The sequence below is a fragment of the Parasteatoda tepidariorum genome, chromosome X1 (genome assembly GCF_043381705.1).
Source record: "Parasteatoda tepidariorum isolate YZ-2023 chromosome X1, CAS_Ptep_4.0, whole genome shotgun sequence".
NCBI lineage: Eukaryota > Metazoa > Arthropoda > Arachnida > Araneae > Theridiidae > Parasteatoda > Parasteatoda tepidariorum.
In genome coordinates, this window is record NC_092214.1 from 29,768,280 (window position 1) to 29,791,285 (window position 23,006).

The 23,006-nt window shown below is 28.0% G+C and overlaps 1 protein-coding gene across 3 annotated transcripts in view; it reads left to right on the forward strand.

Moving 5' to 3' along the window:
* LOC107457158 (DNA (cytosine-5)-methyltransferase 3B) overlaps nucleotides 1-18,618 on the forward strand; it is a 43,659-nt gene extending 25,041 nt beyond the window's left edge. The window contains exons 11-15 of one of the 3 annotated variants that reach the window (XM_016075238.4): nucleotides 4,901-5,010; nucleotides 6,188-6,263; nucleotides 12,150-12,298; nucleotides 15,074-15,141; nucleotides 17,047-18,617. In XM_016075238.4, coding sequence (XP_015930724.2) covers nucleotides 4,901-5,010; nucleotides 6,188-6,263; nucleotides 12,150-12,298; nucleotides 15,074-15,141; nucleotides 17,047-17,158 — 515 coding nt within the window. In that variant the 3' untranslated portion in view covers nucleotides 17,159-18,617. The other 2 variants (XM_043043966.2, XM_043043967.2) reach the window with 2 other exon arrangements.
* The last annotated feature ends 4,388 nt before the right edge of the window (nucleotides 18,619-23,006 follow it).

Sequence of the window (23,006 nt, forward strand, 5' to 3'; positions counted from 1 at the left end):
GTCGTCGGGCTACCGAAGCGGGGGTGCCATCCCCTCCGCAGAGGATCAAAATTGTGATGGCATGTCTTCGGATCATCCTCAGGGATGCTTTCCAGACCGTCGCCAATAGCCCATTGTGCAGCTCTAGTGCGACGTAAATAAACTACAACAACATCCTATTGTTATCAGTAATATAATAGATGTAACTATTTATTTATAATATTTTTGCATTTGATTGTAAAAAAAAATACTGTATTTTGTTGTTATGAATGTAAGAATGTGGTGATATTTTTTTTTTATCCCGATCTCTTACCTTCAATTTTCAAAGACTGTCAAAATAGCATTTTCCAAATATAAACATTTGGATAAAAGATGTCTTCTCTAATGGATCGGCTGATTTTGATCCATATGAAAGCAGTTATTGTAACTTATGACTAGTCATTTGGGGCACTGGAGAATATATTCTTCGTAGTGCTCCCTTAATTTAAACATCAATTGGCCAGTGTTTTGAAAATAGCCAAAATAATTATTAATTAAAAAGTATATGAAAAAATTTCATATTTTTTATCATCCAATATCATATAATTTTATATTTATTACTTAGGTAACTTTTCGAAGTGTGTAATCAATAATATAATTAATTTTTTCGACATTTTATCATTATGACAATTTTTTTTAAAAATATTGCTGAAAGATATTAATAATTTTTAGGTGAAGAATATTAAGAATTCAGGCAGATTTTATAGCCTAAAGTTTGTTTTGTATGGAGAAAATTTTTCAAAACAGACCATACAAGGAGTGATCAAATGAAAAGGTACGAAACAACGTAAAAACCTAACAGTTAAATATTTGCATATTCCGCCATGGGAGAACATAGCAAGACATCTTGGGATGCAATTGGAATCTCTGACTGGGATCGGAGCATGCGCTGCCGCCCGCATGCGCAGGAGAGAGCAGAGGCTCTTATCAAAAAAGGCGTCCAAATGATATGGCAGTCCGTCTGAGGAACAGAAACTCGAGCACAGAAAAACCATGTGTACTGTGAGACACTCCGACACCTACGCAGGTCCATCAAGAACAAAAGACCGGGGCTGCTCATGGAGGATGTGATTTTGCTCCATGATAACGCGCATCCGCACGTCATCAGAGTCACACATACGGAACTGACCAAGTTGAAGTGGGAGACGTTGGACCATCCGCCCTACAGTCCGGACATGTCGCCCTGCTATTTCCATGTGTTTGATCCACTGAAGAAAGACCTTAAAGGGAAGCGCTTCAACTCGGTCGAAGTACTCAAGGATGCTGTGAAGGACTGGGTCTCGTCACGGCCACAGGAATTCTGGGAACAAGGAATCCTGCAGCTTGGTCATCAGTGGGATCGTTGTGCTCAGGCCTATGGTGTATGTTTTGTATAAAGTCTACATTTGTACCCACCGTGTCGTTTCGTACCTTTTCATTTGATCACCCCTTGTATTTTGTGATACTGAGTGAGTAAATAATGTTTTACTTGGGATTTTCTTTTTAATCCTTTTTAAAGGCATTGATGCTTGATGATATATAATTTCAACATAGTCTATTTCAGGGAATCTCTCTCTAATTGATTTTCTGTATTATTTACTTATTTAAATTTATTATCCCTCAGAGCATGTGGGTGACAAAAGTGACACAGTAGCTAGAAGCACTCATGTTTGAGAACTCTGCATTAAAATGCTTAAGTTTCTTAAAACATTTTATTTTTAATCTTATCCAAAGCAAATTATTAGTTTGAAATTAGTCTTTAAGTACTACCGTAGAGCTCAATGCTATTTGCATTCTTTTTCTCAAAATAGTTTCAATTTTAAAGTGTTCAACTTTGTTAATTTAAACACACAGTAATAAAAAACACGGAAAAACTTGAGGAATTAATTGGTATAAAATATCAATTTAATTAACCCAAAAAAATAAAATTTTAAACTAATTATAATTTTAAACATATTCGTTTATTCAGAAATAAAAATAAATTATTTGTATAAATTTTGGATAGGAAAATAACACTGCCTGCTGAAACTAACAGCATTTTAAATGGAACAGTTTCAAGATTCTGTTTAAACTAGGCATATTTAAAAAAGGAGGTAAGAAACCAAAACATAAGTAATAATTTTTATTTTTTTGTAACTGTCGTTGGACAGCAACCCAATTTTTTTGGGTTTGTGACTACCAATGTTCAACTCCGTGGCCTTGTAATTTTGAACCCAATCCAGAAAACAAGGGAACTCCTGGATCAAGTATCGGCAGAAATTAGCCTTCATGGAGGACTTTTTGATAGAACTAACACCCCATTTGCCTTACATGGAGAGGAAGACCACGAGATCCTCCCATGGTTAGCCTGACGGCAAGGGGACTCTAACCCATGATCTATCAACCACTGAGGATATTTGACGTCAGCACTGTGGTCGGTGCAAGCCGGATGCGGAATCCGTATCGACCAGCCATCACCATGGTCGAACCCCTGTTCACCTCATTGGAAGGCGAACATTCTATCCCCTGAGCCATCGCGGCTCAAACATAGGTAATTAGCAAAAATTATTATATTAATAACATTTAAAAATAAGAATTAGTTATAAAATAATTCACTCCCGCCAACAGCTCATTGTCGGCCTGGGGTTAATGGAAGCTTAAGTCTCCACAATTTAGTGACCAATGGCATAATAGTGATAGTGTGATCAGTATTAATCACCAACCGCCTTTACTTCTTAGAAAAGCTGGTATTCATCAATCTGAAGCTGGTTGGACTTCAATTCGCCATTGGAGACCAAGTCCCAATAAGCCCTTAATTCATAACGACAGCTCAGTGCTTTAGTCACTAAGTCATAGCGAATAATTAGTTAACATGTCAGTTAAAAGAAATTTAAATTCCTCTAACTTTTCAAATCAAAAATCACCCATTATTTAAATGGAACAGCTTTATTTTTTTCCCAATTTTTTTTTAAACCTGGCATATTTAATCATAGAGAAAGAAAAAATTTACAGAAATTAATGTCGTAAACCATTATCTTAATAAAATGTTTTATAATAGGAAAAACTTGAATACAAACTAAATAATCCAGCATTATTCATTAAAAAAATGAAATTACTTATGTTTTTTTGTTTCAGCTTGACTCATTAAAACATATGGAAATGAATGAAGATAGAAAAAATCGAAATAAATTTAATTAAATTTTTTTTTTTTTTAAAAATGCTAAATAGTTAAACAGTTTTAAAATGTTTCAATATTACATCACTTTCTGAATTAAGGTGCGTAAGGAGCAACACCGATTTTGCAAAAATGAAGCAGTTTTATACAATATGGATTGATAATTTTTAATTTTGTTTAATATCTATGTTTGGCACATTTTAGATACACAGTAGAAAAAGATTAGAACAATAAGAAATACCAAAAATGTTAACACAATCAGAAAATTTTAAAAATAAATAAAAAAAAATATTGTATTAAGTTTTAGAAAGAAAAAATCAATAAGTCACTATTCTCACGAAGTTAATAATAATTTAAAGTAAATTTATATGATTGTAAATCTTTTTTCAGTTTCTGTAAAGCATAATTTAAAGTAATAATATACTCAGAAAAATATCAGCAAACTATTAAAAAAAATTTATAAATATGAAATTTTCATAAGTGTAAATATGTCACTATATTATTTAACAAAAATGTAAAGCAACAAATAATTTCATACCATCTTTCAAAGCTTGGCTTTCTTAAGTTTGACTTTTTTGTACAAACTACGATGGGGCAGAATAAAACACTGCTCTGTGAACAAAAATGACAAAAAATAAGGAATTATATTTTTTTGCAGGATAAGAACTAAATGACAATGGGTCCCTGTATTTTCTGTCTAACATTTATAAGTAGTTCCAGAGAAATTTCTTTTCATAAGCAATAAAATTTTTGTTTTAAGGAACCAGAAACCTCACTGCATAGGTGATGGTCAGTGGAGCGTTGAGTGGTTTTCTGGGAAAGACTTCAAATGGAAGAAATCTTGTTCATAGCACTTGCAAATCTAAATAATTCATAGTATTCTTCCTTTAAGAGTCAGAATAGGTCATTGATGACACAACTTCCAGCTACAAAGGACTGAAATATAATATGCAGGATCTTGTACAATCAACTGAATGCCTTATGCCCCTCTCTGTTCAGCATTATTGCTCTTCTGGGGGAGGAAGAATTTTTTGCTTTCTTTTTTTATTTCAAAGGAAAAGGGATAGAAACTTATGACTACAAAATAAAAAATTTCTTTTTAGCAGTTCTATCTTTACACTTCCTTTTTAACTTTTAACAAAAACAAAAAAAAAGTTTTTAAATCATCTTAATTTTGGGCGAATGTTTCCCTCTTTCAAAGGCCTTGAATGTCAGAACCTTGGGACAGCGTACTAGCAGTTTCGGCCCTGATTGAAAACTGTTAATGCGTTACATAAGTTTTGCATGTGTATTTGAAAATCTTCTTATTCTAAGTCATATAATTCTAGATAATTTCTTGTGCAATCACATTAATGCAATTATAGAAGTTCATACTTTTCAAAATAATTCTCGAACAAACTTTATTTCGTTTGAAGTTTTATCTGTTTCAATTTTTCTTTATTCCTGATTAATTTTATTTATAGATTTTGATCCATATGAATGCTGTTAATTCTTTAAAAAGGCTTTGTCTGAGTAGTTGAAATTTGCAATCAGATTTTCTCCTTCTAAGTCACAGGTGTATACCAAATATTTTTCTTAAAATTTTCTCTTCAAAGGTTAATAGTTTATTTTCATGTCATTTGATAATTGCCTAGCATTCACAGCCAAATAATAATGTCTTATTTGCATTTTATGGATAAATTTTTGTGTAATCACAATACTGCAGTTGTAAAAGTTTTCAAAATAATTCTCGAGTAAACTTTATTTCAGTTTTATCAGTATTGAAGTCAAAAAGATTTGCAATTGGAAAGTTTTCTACTGAAATTCCTCCGTTGGATAGTAGCAAATTTGTTAAATTCAATAAGTTTATAGAAGATGAGGTATTTCTATTTAATATATTTATCTATTTATTGATATTGAAAGTAGTTTTAATAGATAATTAATAGTAGTTTTTTGTTAATATCCCACTGAAGTAAATTTTTTTTCAGTGAAAAATAATGAAAAAACCAAGGGCATTGTTTTTTTTTCTGAGTTTGAATTAATTATTATTTTACTTAACTAATAACTTGAAATCAATATTTATAAATTTAATTTTAAAATTATCTTTGTAAAAGTGTTTAATTGTGCTGCTAATTAGTTTAAACGTATTACTGCTTAAAAATTTCTGTAATTTAGTTTTGTATGCTACTGAAAAACTTTAGTTATACATAGAGTAAAATTGAACCACAAAATGTAAAAAAACGCATAATTTTTTATGTTTTTTTCTATGCAAATAATTAATATGTGTAATGAAGCTAATAGGAAAAAAAATTCCTTTTGAAAAATGACTTTTATCAAGTTTGTCATTAGCTTACATAACGCTAACATTGATAAAACATGTACAAAATTAAAGTTTGAAAAATTTATAAATCTTTTTTTTTTATTCAAAAGCATTACCTCAGAAATGTCCTAACATATCATCTGAATGTAATTTTTTTATTTTTAATACTTTAACTATTGTTAGAAGTTAAAACACATTTTCATCAAAACATGCTTTGTTATTGCTTAAGTTTATTTTGATAACATTTAAACAACATTAGCTGAAATTTTCCATTTGGCTTTTTCATACAGTTATCTGGTTTGGTAATGTATGTTCATACCAGTGTCAATTGTTTGTTGTTTTGTTTATAATGATTTTGAGTATATCAAATATAGGGTCCATTTCTTCAACCTATGTATTATCTTTATCAATGTCTATAAAAAGTCATTCGGTCCTAATTTTCATGCTATGATGTGATTAATAACAATATTTATAAGTTTTAATTGATAAATGATTGATGCATATATTTTTATATTTAAGATTATACTTTCTTCAATTTTTGGAATGATAATCTAATTTAATTAAAGCTAAACTCTTTGTGTCAATTAACTTAAAGGAGGATCATACATTATATAAATATCCTCCTCATGATAAAAGTATCAATTAAATTTAAAGGTATATTTTTTTACTGTGTAGGATTAATTATTGTAATCAGTAATATTTAGGGATGTTAAGAGTAAAATGTGTTTATTTTTCAGCTTGAAAATCTGTCTCCAGATTTTGTCTGTTGTAGTTACCTGGAAGATCCTCTTAATCTAGAGTTCCCAAATGGAGGTAAAAAAATTTCAAGAATTCAAAACCATTAAATCTCTTAGTTGTAATTAATTTGTTGAACCAAACTAGTTATTTAATTTAATTTTTCTTAGATAACATGTGTGTTTTTAATATACAAAACCCATCTGTTTGGCCATATAGTAAATCCATGATTAGTAATAATTTTTTAATTTAGCCTTAAAAAGCACAACAATAAATCTATAAATAAATTAAAAAATTAATGAAAAAAGGTGTTTTTCATAGTTGTGTAAAACGTAGCTCATTTAAAATTGCTTCAAGGATTCAACTTTATTATTTTTCTCTGTTATGTTTAATATGCTAAAAGCATAAGTCTTTTAAGCAGAATTTTGATATTAAAACTGTAATTTTATCTAACTTTATCCATTAGGTGTTGCAAACCTCTACAATATTTTGTTAGTTTTTAGTGATTTGTTTGCTTTTTAGGAAAAAAAAACAATCCACATAGTTCTTTTTTGGATTTTTTCTGAAACAAACCAATTTTACTATTTATTAAGTGTATTTTTTTTTAAATGTTCTGCGTGCATATTTACATATACAGTAAACTCTCTCTTATGCACCACCTCTCTTATGCAACTTTTTCTTTTATGCTACGATTTTCATAGGTATCTGCTAATTATATAGGAAAATGATGATAATTATCATTAATTTACGTTATTTTTCGGTGTCGAAAAAGTTATTTTTTTCCTGTATGTGACGCTTCCGACAAAATTATTTTTTGTAGGAAAAAATTTGTCAAGGAAAATTATTTAAAGTGAAATAATTTTCTGGCAGAAGACTATTTAAAAAAATTAATAACGAAATATTCGCCCGTATCGCGATTTGCGGCAGAACAATCGCCAATTCTTAGAAAACTTACGGCAGCAACCTGCAAAAAAATAAATAAACGAAATAATAATTACAAAAAGCATCACATAAGGAGACCAATTAAAAAGGTATGCATCTTGTATCCACCCCCAGCTTAAGGAAAGATCGCAAGCTAGAAATCCACTTAGTGCCTTGGCAATTGTAATTGGAGCGATTTCTTTTCCCCAACCACCTTAAACCGATTGATTCCTCCTAAACCGCTCCAGTGGAAATGACAAGTGGAGGTGGTAAGGTACATCCCTCTTTTAAACACTTTCTTCTCCTCTCTTTCTAAGCTGAGTCACTAAAATTCCACTCCCAAAGATTGTGAAAGTGAAACTCGTTTCCACTTCGCTCATTCCTCCTTGAGAATTTTTTTGGTGATCGCTTAGTTATTCTTGTTATTATTAGTTATTTTGTTATTATTAGTTGTTTCCTTATTATTAGTTATTTCGTTATTATTAGTTGTTTCCTTATTATTAGTTTTTCCTCAAACTGTTAACTGCAAAAAATTTTTAAATCTTTTTTTTTTAATGAATTTTTAGCTTAAAATTTTTCATTTTATTTTTCTTATTGCATTGTAATCAGTGGCAGCGTTAATTCTTCCTCTAAATATGGTTGAATTATTTTTTTATAATAGAAGAATAATTTATCTTCCTAAAATTTGAGATTCTCTAACCTTTTTCTCTCAAACTCCCAACCCAAGGTTTTTATCGCACTGCTAAGCATATAAATATTTTTTGTTGTTAATTATTTGTATTTCTGAGGTAAAACATGACAGCTTTATTTTTTGGCACGGTGCCAACTGGTAAGAACAACTTTATTGTATATCATTTTGTTGCTTTTTTTTCTGAAAAATAAAACTTTTTTCCATTTTAGGCTATTCTTTACCCCCCAAATAATTTTGAAATTACTTTATTTGATGTATTTAAAAATATTTTGCTGTACTTAATATTATCTTCAGAAGTATTTTCTGTACATAATTTTATTTTTTGGCATGGTGCCAACTAGTATTAATAACTTTATTTATATCGCTTTGTTGTTGTTTTTTGCTGAAAAAGAAAACTTTTTTTCATGTGAACTCTTTGTTAATGCATTTTAATGGCTAATTCCCCTCTCCACTCCAAATAATTTAGAAATTACGTTATTTGATGTATTTAAAAATATTTTGTTGTACTCAACTTATTTTCAGAGCATTTAAAGGGATTATTTATTATGCACCTTTATTCCAAATTAACCCGTATCAAGGATGATCTATTTCAGCCTTTCCTAAACAGTCAGTCTACGGCCGTAAGTGAGCGGACCTATTAATGGATTTTATTTTTTCATAATTTAGAAATTAAAACTTTACTTTATGAAATGTAATGTTTTTTTTGCTATACAGATATTCTAAATGGTAATTTAAAGGTATCTTCTGTAAGGCTGCTGATATGCGCAGTGTACAGCATTTGTGCCAGATTGACACTTATGATAATTTTTTTAAATTTTTATCGATGTGTGTCGCCAGAAAATACGGTATGTGTTGCTCTGATCAAATTAAGGAAGTTGAGCAAGATTGGGGTGCCAATCTTAGGGAAGACAAATGGCAAACATCGCAAATGAAGTAACAGAAGATGGCTTAGATAATAAAAAAGACGAAGATGATTAAAAACTTCTTCGAAATCATATGAAAGCATTAGAACCTTTAGACACTGTTTGCAGTTTAATTCAGCAACTGAAACTCCCTTTCCTTATTTGCATGAATTTGAAAAAACTGTTTTACAAATTTGTCAGCAAACACAAACATCTATTTTAGATTATTTTGTGAGAAAATAAATTGTTATTTGGTATGTTAGAATTCTTTTTTCTTATATAGTTACAGTAAGTGCAAGTGCCATTATATAGATTAACATTCAATCTTTTGAAACATTTTTATTCATGCTCTCATTGCAATGTATATTCTGTTTTAGAATTTTAAATTGGTTTTCGGGTATGCAATTTTATCTATTGGTCTGTTTGGCTAACAAAAAATAATAGCTGTATATTTAATATAAGAATAAAATATAGTACATACTAAAAAAATATTGCTTGATTATTACCAAGAGAATTATTAAAAGAAATGCTTATGTGTATAACTGTTTCAGTCATTTTTTGCCTTCTTAATGTATAATGTATTGCAAAATAATAAAGTTAATGAAAGTATACTTTGTAAAATGTAAAGCATAATATGTTATGGGAGTAGTTTTAAATGATAAATAAATACATAATTTGCTTTAAAGTTAATGAATAGAATTTCTTGAAGCATTGTAATTCACAGGTCTTTTTGTAGCACATGGTATGTTCATTTGTATTTTTCAATGTAAAACTTCTTTTGGACAAAAAATTATTAACTTTTATCTTTATTGTGATTTTTGATATTGAAATGACTAAAAAAAATAATGAACTTTAAACATTTGTTTTATAAGCATTACAAGTATATAATTCACGATTTTAATGAACACGTAGAAATGCTCATTACATTTAATAACTTATCATGAAGAACCAGCATCTACAGTGTGCTTTCACATTCCATTAATGAATAATTTCATTTTATGTTCACTTTAATCTTTATTTTGTAATTAACAAAATTTTTACCAAATAAAATATTAGTAAATAAATATAAGATTCATAAATTTGAAATAAAATACATTTTTGGTGCTTGTTAAAATGTAAAATATAAAGTTTCTCTCTAATCTCACACATCAAATTTTTAGTCAATTTCAATAAACTAAAAATTTCAAATATCAGAGAGTCTCTCGTTATTTCTTTTTATTAAAATGTTTAAATTTAATAAAGTTATTTTAGTACTTGTCAGTCTCTAAGGGATTTCACAGTTTGAACTGAACTAATCAAAATTTAGAAAATATTCTTTCTATTCCAGCTGTCATAAGAGAAGTTGTGAATAATTTAGTAATTAGATAAGATGCTGATAATCTAAATTATAATTTTCTGCCAAATGATAGTTTCAATGTTCTAAACTTTATCTTTAAACATAGATTATTTTGCAAAAATTACAGTAGAGGAAAACAGGTATAATATATAATACAAATTTTAATTTTAACTGAAATTTTTTTTTGAATTATTGGATATATATAATAGATATTCATTGGTGTATTATAACAAACTCCCAAAGGGTTTACTATCCGAATAAATTATGCAATAAATGTAATGTGTATGTATAATAATTTAAATTCATAAGTATTTTGTGTATGCTTTTAAATATATTACACATAATTTGTTTAATAGATAAGTAATGTGCTAGAAATTTAATCATGAACTTTATTTTTTTCACATATTTAATTCATTTGTTTTGCATTTTGTTTGCAGAAATCAGATTAGTAAAAATGTTTTACTTAAATTTTGTATAAGTTATTAAATTAAATTTATTAAACAATAAGTTAATTATTTCCAAAAACAATTTGGTTAGAAGAATGAAATGAAAATTGGTTGGAACTGTAATTGGTAAACTGAGGAAAAGCTGACTTGGTGGGATAAAATGGTTTTTATCAAGCTAGCCTTTTCTGAAAAAGACCGCCAGGTTTTTCTAGGCTGGGTCCACATTGACAAACCCTTCTTCATAATCACTGTAAATTTTGGGAGGCATGAGAGTTTAAAATGCATAGAATTTACATACTCTAAAATGTAAATTAAAATGATTTAAATGAAAAAGCAAATCATAAAGTAAAGAATTAAATTAATGTTTTTATAATGAAGAAAAAGAGATTTATAATATGCAAAAACTGAAATTAAATTTTCTATATAGTTGGAAAGAAACTATTGAATATTTCTAATTATTGAAGAGTGAATTATGCATAACATGTCCTTTCCATCAATGTCTGTCTTAAAGAAGTTTGGAAATTAACAACAGTGACTTTTCTTAAGGCCTTATGAATTGTATAGAAAAAAAATGAATAAAATGGAAGTCAAATTTAGATCCTAAAAAGAACTTTATCTGTGAGAAAATTTTTCATAAATGATTTTTTCATGTTATTCTCCTATTCAAATTACAAAAGCCACAATTTAAGTTTCTTTAATCAAAGTAAATATTTAATTTTGCTGTAATTACTGTCTTTATGAAAATGTTTTACTGAACTGAAAAATGGGCAAATAAATTACTAATGTTTGTTAAAGAAAACTAATTTGACAAGATTTTTTGCCTTGATAAGTAATTGAAAACAATAAATAATTCTCAGTTTCTGCGTATACTTATGGGCCGAAACAATGCAGTGATGAATAGTTTTTTCATATATCAAGAAATTAGATCATGTATCCTTTATATTTAAGATATATTTAAAATTTTAGCAAACTTTCAGTAGCAAGAGCACTGGCTAGAAAGGAACAAATCTCTATCTAGCAATTAAGAAAAACTTTGGTTAGTTCACAATACTTAAAATAGCATTCTATTCACTAAAAGATTTTGTTCTGCATGGCATAAATTTATGAAAAAAAATTAAATTTAGGGGTGCATAAACGTTGTCTTTCACATGATTCCACACTCCCCATTGATAGAAATCACATGCTCTTGTAAATGGGGATGCAAAAACATCAACTAGACCAGAGCGTCCTATACAGCTTTGAGATCCCTTCTCGCTTGAAAAAGGCACATATAATTGTGTTCCAGCGAGGTGGAGCTCGTCTTGTTGAAAGATGAAAGTCTAGAAGTGTAATCTTGTTGAATGTATGTATCTTCTCATATATCACCTTTCTTTATAGATGGCAATACTCAATACTTTGAAACCTGATGAATCACTCAGGCAATAGTAATGAAAAACGGTATTTACTGTAATATTTCTTTCACACAAAAGTTTATAGTAAGATCCGGATTTTATTGTATTGAATGTTGAATATTGGCTAAAAACTATACAATAGTAGACTTCTTCATTAACATGTTATCTTCAATGGATATCCCCTTTAACTAAACAGTTTAACCAAGGTATTATTGAACATTTATCTATGAAAATATGCTGATATGTTTTAATAGTCATATAAGTAAATTTTTTTCAGATGTTCATCTCCTTTTTAAGACATTCTATTCATTTCTCTACACTCTTGATGAGGCGAAGGCTGTGAATGAGAGAGTGCTTTTTGCATTCCTGTTGAATGCTAAAAAAAGCAACTACCTAGTGCGAGAACGTTTGTCCCATTTGCTTGAGGTAAATTATTAAGCTAATTATGTTTTAATTCTCTTCATGTTTTAAAACATTATCAGTTATCTAGCTTAAAATATTGCCAGCACACAGGTCAGGTGTTTCATAATCACCTCCTTAATGTTTGTATATTTGAATCCTTTGATTAATGTAGTAAAAAAGAAAATCTATTTTTCTGTAAAAAATTATTTTCAAAATGTGGTTTTTGACCACTTGATTCCTTTTTTAGTGTAATTGACTTGCTTTGGCTACTTTAGTCTGATTGATTGTTTACATCTTAAATATATTACTTTCTTCCCTTTCACTTGCACGTTCATTTGTGATGTGTAAGCTTTATGACTTTTTTATCAGAATTCTTAAAATATATATTATAGGTCTTGTAAATTTCCAGATTTTTAAACTGCAGGAGCCCCAGACCTCCTATTATTTTGCAACCCCTCATTTTTTTCTGCTATTTCCTATTCCTACTTTTTCTTCTCTTTTTAAAACAATATTTAAGATTGAATTACTATCACTGAGGCTACCCTAAAATTCTGGATATCTTTAACTTACTAAGCTGAAATTCTTGATTTTCGTAAAAATTCCACATTTTAAATAAGCTTATATAATTGTAGTTATTTTTATTCTATACATACATAAATTTTTTATCATCAGGTAACAATTCTTTGCATCTGATGGTCTGATCACTTTTGAAAGAAAATAATATACTTGATATAAAAAACAATTCTTGTAATTGATCTTCAGAGATTGTGCACTAATCTAGATTTGAAAGGAACACTTGAATTATTCATATAGTTCAGAACTTCAAATTTTAACATTTTGAATACCTTGTTCTTAACTTGAAAACAACAGAAACAAAGGATTCCATAAATTGATTTTAAGTTAGTAATGACTTCGAATCTTACAATCATTTCTACCATTTTCTGACTGGCTAGCTGATTTCAATGTTTTTCAGAACACTACAAGTAGAATTTAATGCCATATCATCTCCTATGATATTTTGTTATCATTAAAATTTCTTGTCACTTGTTCTTGTATTGTTTTCAGTTGATAAAGCATTTAAATTTTAATTGAAACTCAGTGCTAGGTGACAATATGAGTTTCAATTTTGTCTTATCTATGGCAAGCAAAATTTATCTTACCAAATGCACTTTTCATCAATCAAACTTTTAACTCTAACTAGCTAGAGAGCTGAAAGTTTAATTGAAGCTCTGTACTTGTTGACAATGCAAGTTACAATTGTTTACTAAACTTTGCACAATTTTTTCATAAATTAAAATTTAAACCTCTTTCTGACTTATAAATTTTAAAAACTATAAAATAGAACTGTAAAAATAAAAAATAAAAACTTTCCAAAAACTTACACAGAAGAGTTTTTGAAACTCCTCAACTTGGTACTATTAACTAGAATTCTAGAGTTATTTTTGAAACCGAACAAAATTATAAGCAAATGTATACAATATTCTTCAAAATAAAAGTATGTATACAATATTCTTCAAAATCTTTATGTGTTTCATAAATTGCTAATAATAAAGCAATTATAACTTGGTTATGAATTGTTCTAATGTCATTAATCATTTTGCATTATTTTATAAGTGGTTTGTTTTTATAATTTAAATTAAATTGGATAAGTTACAACTATCCTATATTTTTTCCTTTGTTTAAAAAAATATGGCTACTATTCCTGAAAATGTTACACTTTAAATTTTTAATTTTCCTACAGACAAAATATCCATGCTGTTTTTGCTGTCTTGTAAGAATCTATTTTTTTCTTATCTTTTTATTTTTGTTTTTTAGATATGATGATCAATATCAGATTAAAATATATATTTTTATTAGATTTTTATCTTTTTGCCCATTACAAAGTGTATTAATTAATTTTAAAAAAATAAGAAAGGAATTGTTTATTTTTATTGCATTTTAATTTCTGAGCATATTTATTGATTCCTTTATTGCAAAATAAATTTTGATTAATTTTTTTAAAAAATTAACTCGCTGATATTATCTATTGAAAAAGTGAGCTAATAATTTATTAGATGAATTAGCAGTTCCAAAAAATCATGCAAAAATTTAAAACCAATAACATTAAAAAGGGGTCGAATCCAAGAAAAATTAACAAGCTCTAAAACAAACTCTTAAGTAACAAAATTTATACATTAATATGTAAAAATAGTAAAGCATTCCCTCATCAGTCTGTTGGGGCCCAGAGGGTCATGGAGGTCAAGGCTCCACAATTTTGTGACCAAGGTCATGATTGTGGAAATGTAATCAACATTGCCCACAGGCTACCTTTACTTTCTAGACAAACTGGTACCCATCGATCTAAAACTGGGTAGGTTTCAAACTGCCACTGAGTATTGAAACCTAGTCCTTCATACTGACAATTCAATGCCTTAACCACTGAGCCATTGTGGCTCACAGTAATAGATATTAACAAAGTGTTAAGTATTTCTTATTTATTGTTTCAAAATAACTAAGGCATCTGATCCTTCAAAAAGAAATCAAAAATTTATTTTCTGAAACTTAATAAATTTAAACAAGTTACATTAACATAAATTATTGTTTTATGAGTATACATTAACTTAATACATTTAACTTTCTTTTTTTCCCTTAAAAAAATATTTTTTTGTATACAGAATCAGCTTACATGTGTTTTTTTATGCTGATTTAAAAGTCAGATAAGTGTATTTGTTTAAAATTTCTTTTTTCATGTTTAAAAGGAGCTAATTCATTTCAATTAGTGTTAACACTTCTCTATTAATTGTTCTAATTTTACTCTAGGTTCCACCTGTTGCTCTTACAACAAAAAGGAAATCATTGTATCTTTGGTCAAATATTCTAAACTGCAGGTAAAATTAAACATAAGAAATCAATTTAAATGCTGTGTATTTAAAATTTTAAGAACAGTTTACTAATATTAATGGCATTAAAAAACACTTTAAAGAATTGTATACAAACTTTATTCAAGGGAAAAAATCAATCAATTGTATACCAATATCTCTATTGTTCCTTCACCAGAAATTGCCATTTAGCTCCACCTCTTCAGGCTCAAAGTTCATTTTAGTGCACGTGAGATGAGATAGAAGAAAACATGCCTATGCTTGTAATTAACACAACCCTTAATGCGCGCCATGCAGTGAATGTTTTTTTTATCATATACTTTGCTTTGTATGCTGTTATACCTTTTGTAATTTAAGCTAGATAAATATATCTTAGATTTAGACACTGCTTTTTTAAAAAGATGAACTATTTATTAAATAATGTTTTTTATTAATGAAATAATTTAAAGCAAGTTTTATATTAAGTAAAAGATATATTTATTTCACTGAAAAAAATCTTAATAATCTTTTTTGTTAATAATATGTTAGATAACTGGTGGTTTATTTTACTATTTTTTGAAGCATTTTTAAGTTATATACTATTAAACATACTTTATTGTGAATTTTTGAATGGTTTTAGTTCCTGCATTTTAACTTTCTTAAGATTTAAAAATTTAGGATGAATTTTATTTCTGATTTAGGTACATAATGTTCCTTGCTAAAAATCTACATTTTTTGAAATATAGTTATTAAATACAGTGGAAAGTCCCGTATCCGGAATTGGTAGGACTTACGGAAGTCAGGATAATGAATTTTCCGCGTAATAGACCCCCCAAGGTAAACAAAGTTTAAAACGATCTGAATCTAAAAAACAAAAATTAAATAAACATTATTTTTTGGGCTATAATGTTTTAGTATTAGAATGATATCTAATCAATCAAAAACAAAATATTAGAAAGAAATAATTATTGCTTGACCCCTACCTTCTTGCTCCCGTGAAAATGACAGGGTGAGGTTTCGCCCTCTATTTCTCGCTCTCGTGATATTTCCGGACTGGAGTGTTCAGTAGTTACGTGCCAATAAAAATAAAACTAATTAATTTTTTTTGCCCGGAAAACATTTTATTTTTCATTTTACACACTGGGTGGCCTTACCGGGATATTTTTAAAGTAATTGTAGATAGTTTATTTTAAACTAGATGTCAGCACTAATTGTTAAGGGATTAAAATGTCGAAAACGGAAAAAAATTGACAGTTATGAAAATATTAATTGCTCTCTCCACCATTTTGAACTAGAAGGATTCAAGCAAGAAGCAGAAATTCCTGTCATTCATTATGGTGGGTAGGTGGAGAATAATTCATTTCCTCCTTATTTGTATAGAGAAAATATGCGTAAAGAGGAGATTGTTCAAGTTGAGGGCAGGGAAGTGGCAAATTCTTATTTTCTCTCCAATCATTGGCTATTAATCAAGTGTAAAGGCGCGGCATGCTGACCGGTTCTCTTTATTTTTTCTTGCGTGACTGAAAGAATCTGGTTAGTGGTTGTTAAAACAAAGTTTAGGAGGGGTCTTGAAATCTTTCTCTTGTCAATGCTAATAAAAGAATGTTACCCCCTTTTTTTCCCTGCCTCCTAAATATTACATCAGAGGAAGAACAAATGTTTCTGAAGGACGTGTATCCTTTTAGACATATTCAAATTTTCCAATTTGACTCCCCCTCCACATTAACGTTCGCAGCGTTTAGCCTTTTCCAAAGTATTTCTTCTTTCCCTAACACTCTAATAAAAGGGCATTGCAAGTAGATCACCTTTAAATTAAAAAAAATGTTCAGTTTGTGATTTTTGAAGAATGACACTCCGGTATTTAATGAAATTTAAAATTTTTCTTTAACTTTAATTATTATTAAAATATTTATTCATCAATATTTTTATTTGTAGCTGTTTAAGTAAAGTTTTTCAAGAACAGAAATTTGCTGATGTTAGCTCTGAATCTGATTTTTTTGCACCTGTCATTGAGTTACTTTCAAAATATTTCAAATGTGTAAAGTAATTTTATGAACTTTTTCAGATCTGTTGATAATACAGAACTTTTTTATTATATTAATTGATATTGCTAATTTTTTTTGGTTTTTTTCCTTGTGTTTAATGATACAAAATTGTTCGAGATTTAAGAAAAATAAACAAATTATTAGCTTTTTAATGTTAAATGTATAATTTCACTTAACTTAATTTAGATTAATAGATAAAGTTTTTATAGTCTTTTTATTATCAAGAGAAATAGAAATATTGCTGAACCTAGCAAAAATTTAAAAAAAAAATTATTGAAGAGAATTTTGGTTTAAATCATCTTAAAAGAGTGTATTTTCATATATATATTATTTTAGTTTATTTTTTTATATTAAAGAAAATTGTTTTTCTTTGTATTGAATTATTCATATAACTTTATTTTATGTTTGAAAAGTTAAACCATATGTTTTGTGAATTCCTATCAATATACTCTTTTTATTGGCTTTCTCTTGTTCTTTAGAATGATAAGACATTTTATATTATAAAGCACTTTGAAAATAAAAAACATTTTCAATAAATTATACTTTGTAATGTTTTGTAATTGTGCTTACATTAAAATATCTTTAAGTATATTCTTTTGAATTGATGCAGATTGTGTTTTTGAGAAATATATTATATTTTTACATCTGAGAAAGATGATATATTTAATAAATTCCTAGTTATATTAAAATATTTTAATAAACTGATATATTTTTTAATATAATGAACTATGTTTAAAACTATGTGTTCATAAAGTTGATGAACTTATTTTTGTCAAATGCATAGAAATAATGTATATATATTTGTTTTCATTCTAAGAAACATATTCCTTATATGTTTTATGTGCATTATGTTTTTGTGTGCCTTATTTGCAATTGAACTATGTCTTATTATTTTTCTATGAAATTTATTAGAGTGTTTCTTTTATGTTCTTTCATAGGCAATAGAACAAACAACTTTTTCATTTCCCTTTGCCATGAATTTGAGATCACATAAATTTTTAATTAAACTAGTGTTCATGCATATAAAACTGCACATTATATATTAAATAGCAATTAAATTAAACACTATATTTTACTGTCAGTTTGCTGTCTTAGTGTTTGCAAACCTATGTTAATTTTTGAATATATCGAATGTTAATTTTTACAGAAAAATTTTCTTCAAATTTTGATTATCTTTGCACTTTTCCATGATTTGTTTGTTTATGTACATTTGTAAATATTCTTCAAAATAAACAGCTTTAATGTTGTTAAAATTTTCCTTGTAAGTGAGGTATACTTTGTTTCCATAAATGTGAATGACAGTCTAAGTCACATAAGGTCAAGAAGAGAGGCTAACAATGGGAAGCTATTTCCTCTTTTGCATTTTGCATTTTTGATCATTTTTCGTCAAGTTTATTTATAGTTATAAGCGCAGAACTTTTAAATTTGGTTATTTATAAGCACATAAGTTTAAGTTTACGGCCAATTCTTTATAATATCATAGTATTAACTCAAACTCTTCAATTGTGAGTGAAATTGTTTTAAAATTATTTCTTGCAATTGCTTTATTTCTTGCAATTCAATTGATTTTCTTTTGTGGAATTTTCAATTAAGAATTATTAAAACGGAGTTCTATTTCATAAATGAAGACAAATAATATCTCACGCAACAGTGAGTTTGACAGTTTGAGTTTGTAAGTTTGACAGACCATGTTTAATTCTACCACACATTAGTGTGAATTAAAATTATAAGTCAAACTTTTGTATATTAAAATTTATAAAATTTTTTCTAATAATAAAATAAATAAAAGCATACAGTTTAACGTACATCTCAACATTTTTCTTAGAATATTTCAAGAAAATCATAATCTGTTTATAAAGTTATGTATAAGACTAATAATTTACTCTCCTAACTTTTGCAAAAGCTTTATTTAACCATTTATAAGGTCATAGGATTTACATTGCCTACTAGTTTATATGCGTATGGGAAATAAGCTAATTTTCCACACATTGTTTGTGCAGTCATCTGCTGATAACTTCAGTATATAGTTAAAGAAAAGTGGGGGGGGGGGGGGGTTTTNGGGGGGGGGGGGGTGTTTTGTTAATATAAATGCAAATAACAGTAAAGGTTTACACAGGGTCAAGAAGAGAGGCTAACACTGTAGAGCTGTTCTCTCTTCTGTATTTTGCATTCATTTATTTGATTATTTTTCATCAAATTTATTTATAGTTATAAGCACAGAAGATTAAATTTATGGCCAGTTCTTTACATTAAGTAAAATTTTGAAACTCCCATCCGAAAAAATGGTCTTACAATTCAAATTGCCTTTAGATAATGAGCTAAATTCATTCATTTTATAAATCAATCTCAATCCCAAAAATGTGTTAACGTTATGAAAAAAATTGGCCTTATAGTTAAATCACAAGTTATTAATTTTTATTATTTTTTGACAATTTTATACATATATATATTGACATTTAGTTTAAATCTATACACTACTAATAGATTAATTATTTCTGTAATTTTGAAGTCCCTATATAAAATACTAATTCATTGAAAAGTATTTTCACACCTTATAGAAAAAATTAACAATATTAGTATAGATTTCAAAGATTGTATAAATTAAAATACAGATTCTGAAAAGAAAATAGTTGTAAGCACAAGGCAAAGCACATTTGCAGTAATGTGTATAATAAGCACATTTTACTTAAAATCTCTCTAAAAAAATCTTTAGACATTAAAATGAAAGTACTATTCTGTTTCAGCCGTAAAAAAGTCACTATACTATTATCGACACCAGTGATACTTATTAATTATTGTTACTACTAGTATTGTGTTAACAGGTATATAATATATAGGAAAGAGGAAATATCTCAAATCTTATATTATATTTCACATTGAGATATTTTGGTACTAAAAGCATGTTGGTAGGGATTAAAAGCAGATTGTGCGAAATGCATCTTGGTTTCCTCTTACAATGAAGCTGGTCTTGATGTTTATTATCTTGGCTTCTTCACTATTCAGATTCGACCGATTTTGAAAGTTCTTTTGTTTATTTCATAGTTTTTAAAACTGTATGTTAAGGGTAGTGGGTTTTTATTTACAAGATTTAGATTTACCAAACTAAATTGGGTTTTTTTCTGCCTCTCTTGTAATTACTTTTTTTTCAAAAGCATCAAATTGAAAAATTAACCCCAAGCATCCGCACCTCTGCACATTACTAACTGTAATTTAAAAGAAATTGCTATTAAATATTTGTTATTCACAAGAAATTTAAATTCCTGTTTTATATCATGCCTATTATCTAACACGAATTGTTTTTAACTGAATATGCAGGAATTAGGACTAAGAAAACATTTTCACATATATTTTAGGTTCCAGCATATGCCAGAATATAATTGAAATATTTGTTGTTAAACCATCCTTAAGGCACGAATTTTATTCAATGAAACGAAATATCTGGAAATAACTCAAAGAAAAGCAAATCTTGTCTCCATGGAAATAAATTATTAAAAGTTTGAAAAAGACATACTCTTAAAACTGAAGAAAAGAAAAAGGTTTTAACCTCTTTAAATTTTGAGTGTATTAATTTTTTACGTATTTTTTTTTTACATAATTCCGAATAGTTAAAAAAACTCCCTGTTTTTGGCAGGATCAAAGCCAAATATTCATGTAAATTTTTTAAGGATTATTTTAATTTGGAGGCTCAATTTTAATAATTATGTAAACTAATATTGCGAGTTCTTTGATTAAATTTTTAGATTTTAAAACTGCATTTTCCCTTCTCCCTCATACAATGTCTCCCTATCATTTTTCCTTTTGATGTTATAGCTCATTTGCACAGAATTATTTATCAATTTAGATCTCTATGAATCGAATTTTCAAACAAATATATGCTAGTTAAAAATTTATATTCTTTCAAGTTGAATTTAATAAATCAATTGTATTCTACTGCTAAAAATTAAGAGTAAGTTTAACTTTAAAAACCTTTTTGAATTAGGTTTTCGTTGGCTTTTCGATTTGAATTTTTATTCTGAACCTAAGTAGTTTTTAATTTAATTTTCTTTCAGGTTGCATTTCATGATTTAAACTTTATGAATGCCTTAGAAAATTTAAAAAAATAAGTAAATAAAAAGAATTTTTGAAATAACTATTTTTTATGCCATTTTTATCATTATAATTTTATTTTGAATTTTTGTAACGTTAGTATGCTTATGATATGGTATTCTATGTGGTTACGCCACATAGAACTTAAAAAGGAGCTTTTCGGAACTATTTAAGTTTTAGATAATATAAGAACTTAAATGAATCGCCATTGGCATTCTTTTTTTTTTTTAAATTAAAGATTGAATGTATTAATTTTCAAGTTACTCCTCCTAATTACTTATTTTTGCAACTTTATATAATGATTTTTAAGACAGCGTAACTCGATGACTGAATAAATTTTTCTTTCGAATTGGATAAAAATTTAACACTACTAATTTCACACTTGTGTTACTAATGTAGTTTCTATTACACTTAGATGTTTTCGATTGCTTTTATTGCATTTTATTAAATGATAGCCTATTTTTTAAAAAACATTTTTCATATATATCCTAACTTCTTCAAAATAATAATTTAAAAAAATTTATGTGCAAAACAAACTACAATATTAGGCATTCTGTTCAATTAAGTAAATCAAATAAAAACTTGAAGTTATGAGGCTTGTGATTCGATTCGCAAATAAAACTTGAGATATTTAAAATCGAAAAGCATTTTCCCTTGGAATTAATTTTTAATTATTTTTCATCTATTTGGAGGAGGGAGCAGCTAGAAATGATCTAGAATACACTGTAGAGAGTGGATGCTACTTCATTGGGACCTCATTATATACTATATATGTATGTATTAAATACCAACATTTTTCTAACATTAGATTGTGAGAAATTTAAAGCATTTGAAACTAACAGCATTTGTAAAAAAAAAAAAATAATAATAATATTACAAATCATTTATTTATAATTTTTTCTAAAAAACGAACATTCAAAACAATGTTTTTTTTTTCAACAGAAAGTAACGAGCTGACTGCCCCAGGGCCTGATTACCGAAAAGGCACAGGAAGCTAGTGCTTCCCCTTTTAAATTCTAGGGGGGCCCCCAAGTGACTGAAATTAAGGGCCCAATTTCTTATTTTTTATAACAAAAAAAAAAATAATAATAAAAGAAATAAGAAAAAAAAATGACTCCAACAAAAACTCTTGAAAAGAAAAAAAAAATGAGATGCTTTGTGTTGTTTTGCCGCTAGTAAAAAAATTGGCATAAAAAAAAGAGACTCATCTTGCAAAGAACCTTTCATATAACAAGTAATTTTATAATTTGATTTAGTGAAATATTCAAATTTTTGTCAACATATGTGCTAGCTACTCCCTCATGTTTTTGCTACTATATATAGTTGGCTACTATACATGTTGGACCTTTCTTTACGTGCTTTATAAAGCACGTAAAGAAGGGTCCAACATGATTGCATAGGATCTCTGTATTCCTTTCTAAGGTTCTAATAGTTTTCACATGGTTCTTCCCTCTTTAAAATGTATTGTTGATGGGCGAAAAATATCAAGTTTCTTTTGCTCAAGTTAGGGGGGCCCCAAAATCCTATTATGCTTCCCCTATTTTCAGAGGTTAATCGGGCCCTGGACTGCCCCAAGTTAAGAGGGCTCACTGAGTATGTCCTGGCTGCTTCGCCATCCCGGATTGGTACTTGGAACTACTATTTTCCAAATCTACACTCGAACCCACTAGTCTTTTTATCGCTACTAGAAACTACTATAATTTAAACTGTTTACGAATCTATTCTTTATTTTTTTCATTACTCGAACCCACAGTCTTTTTATCA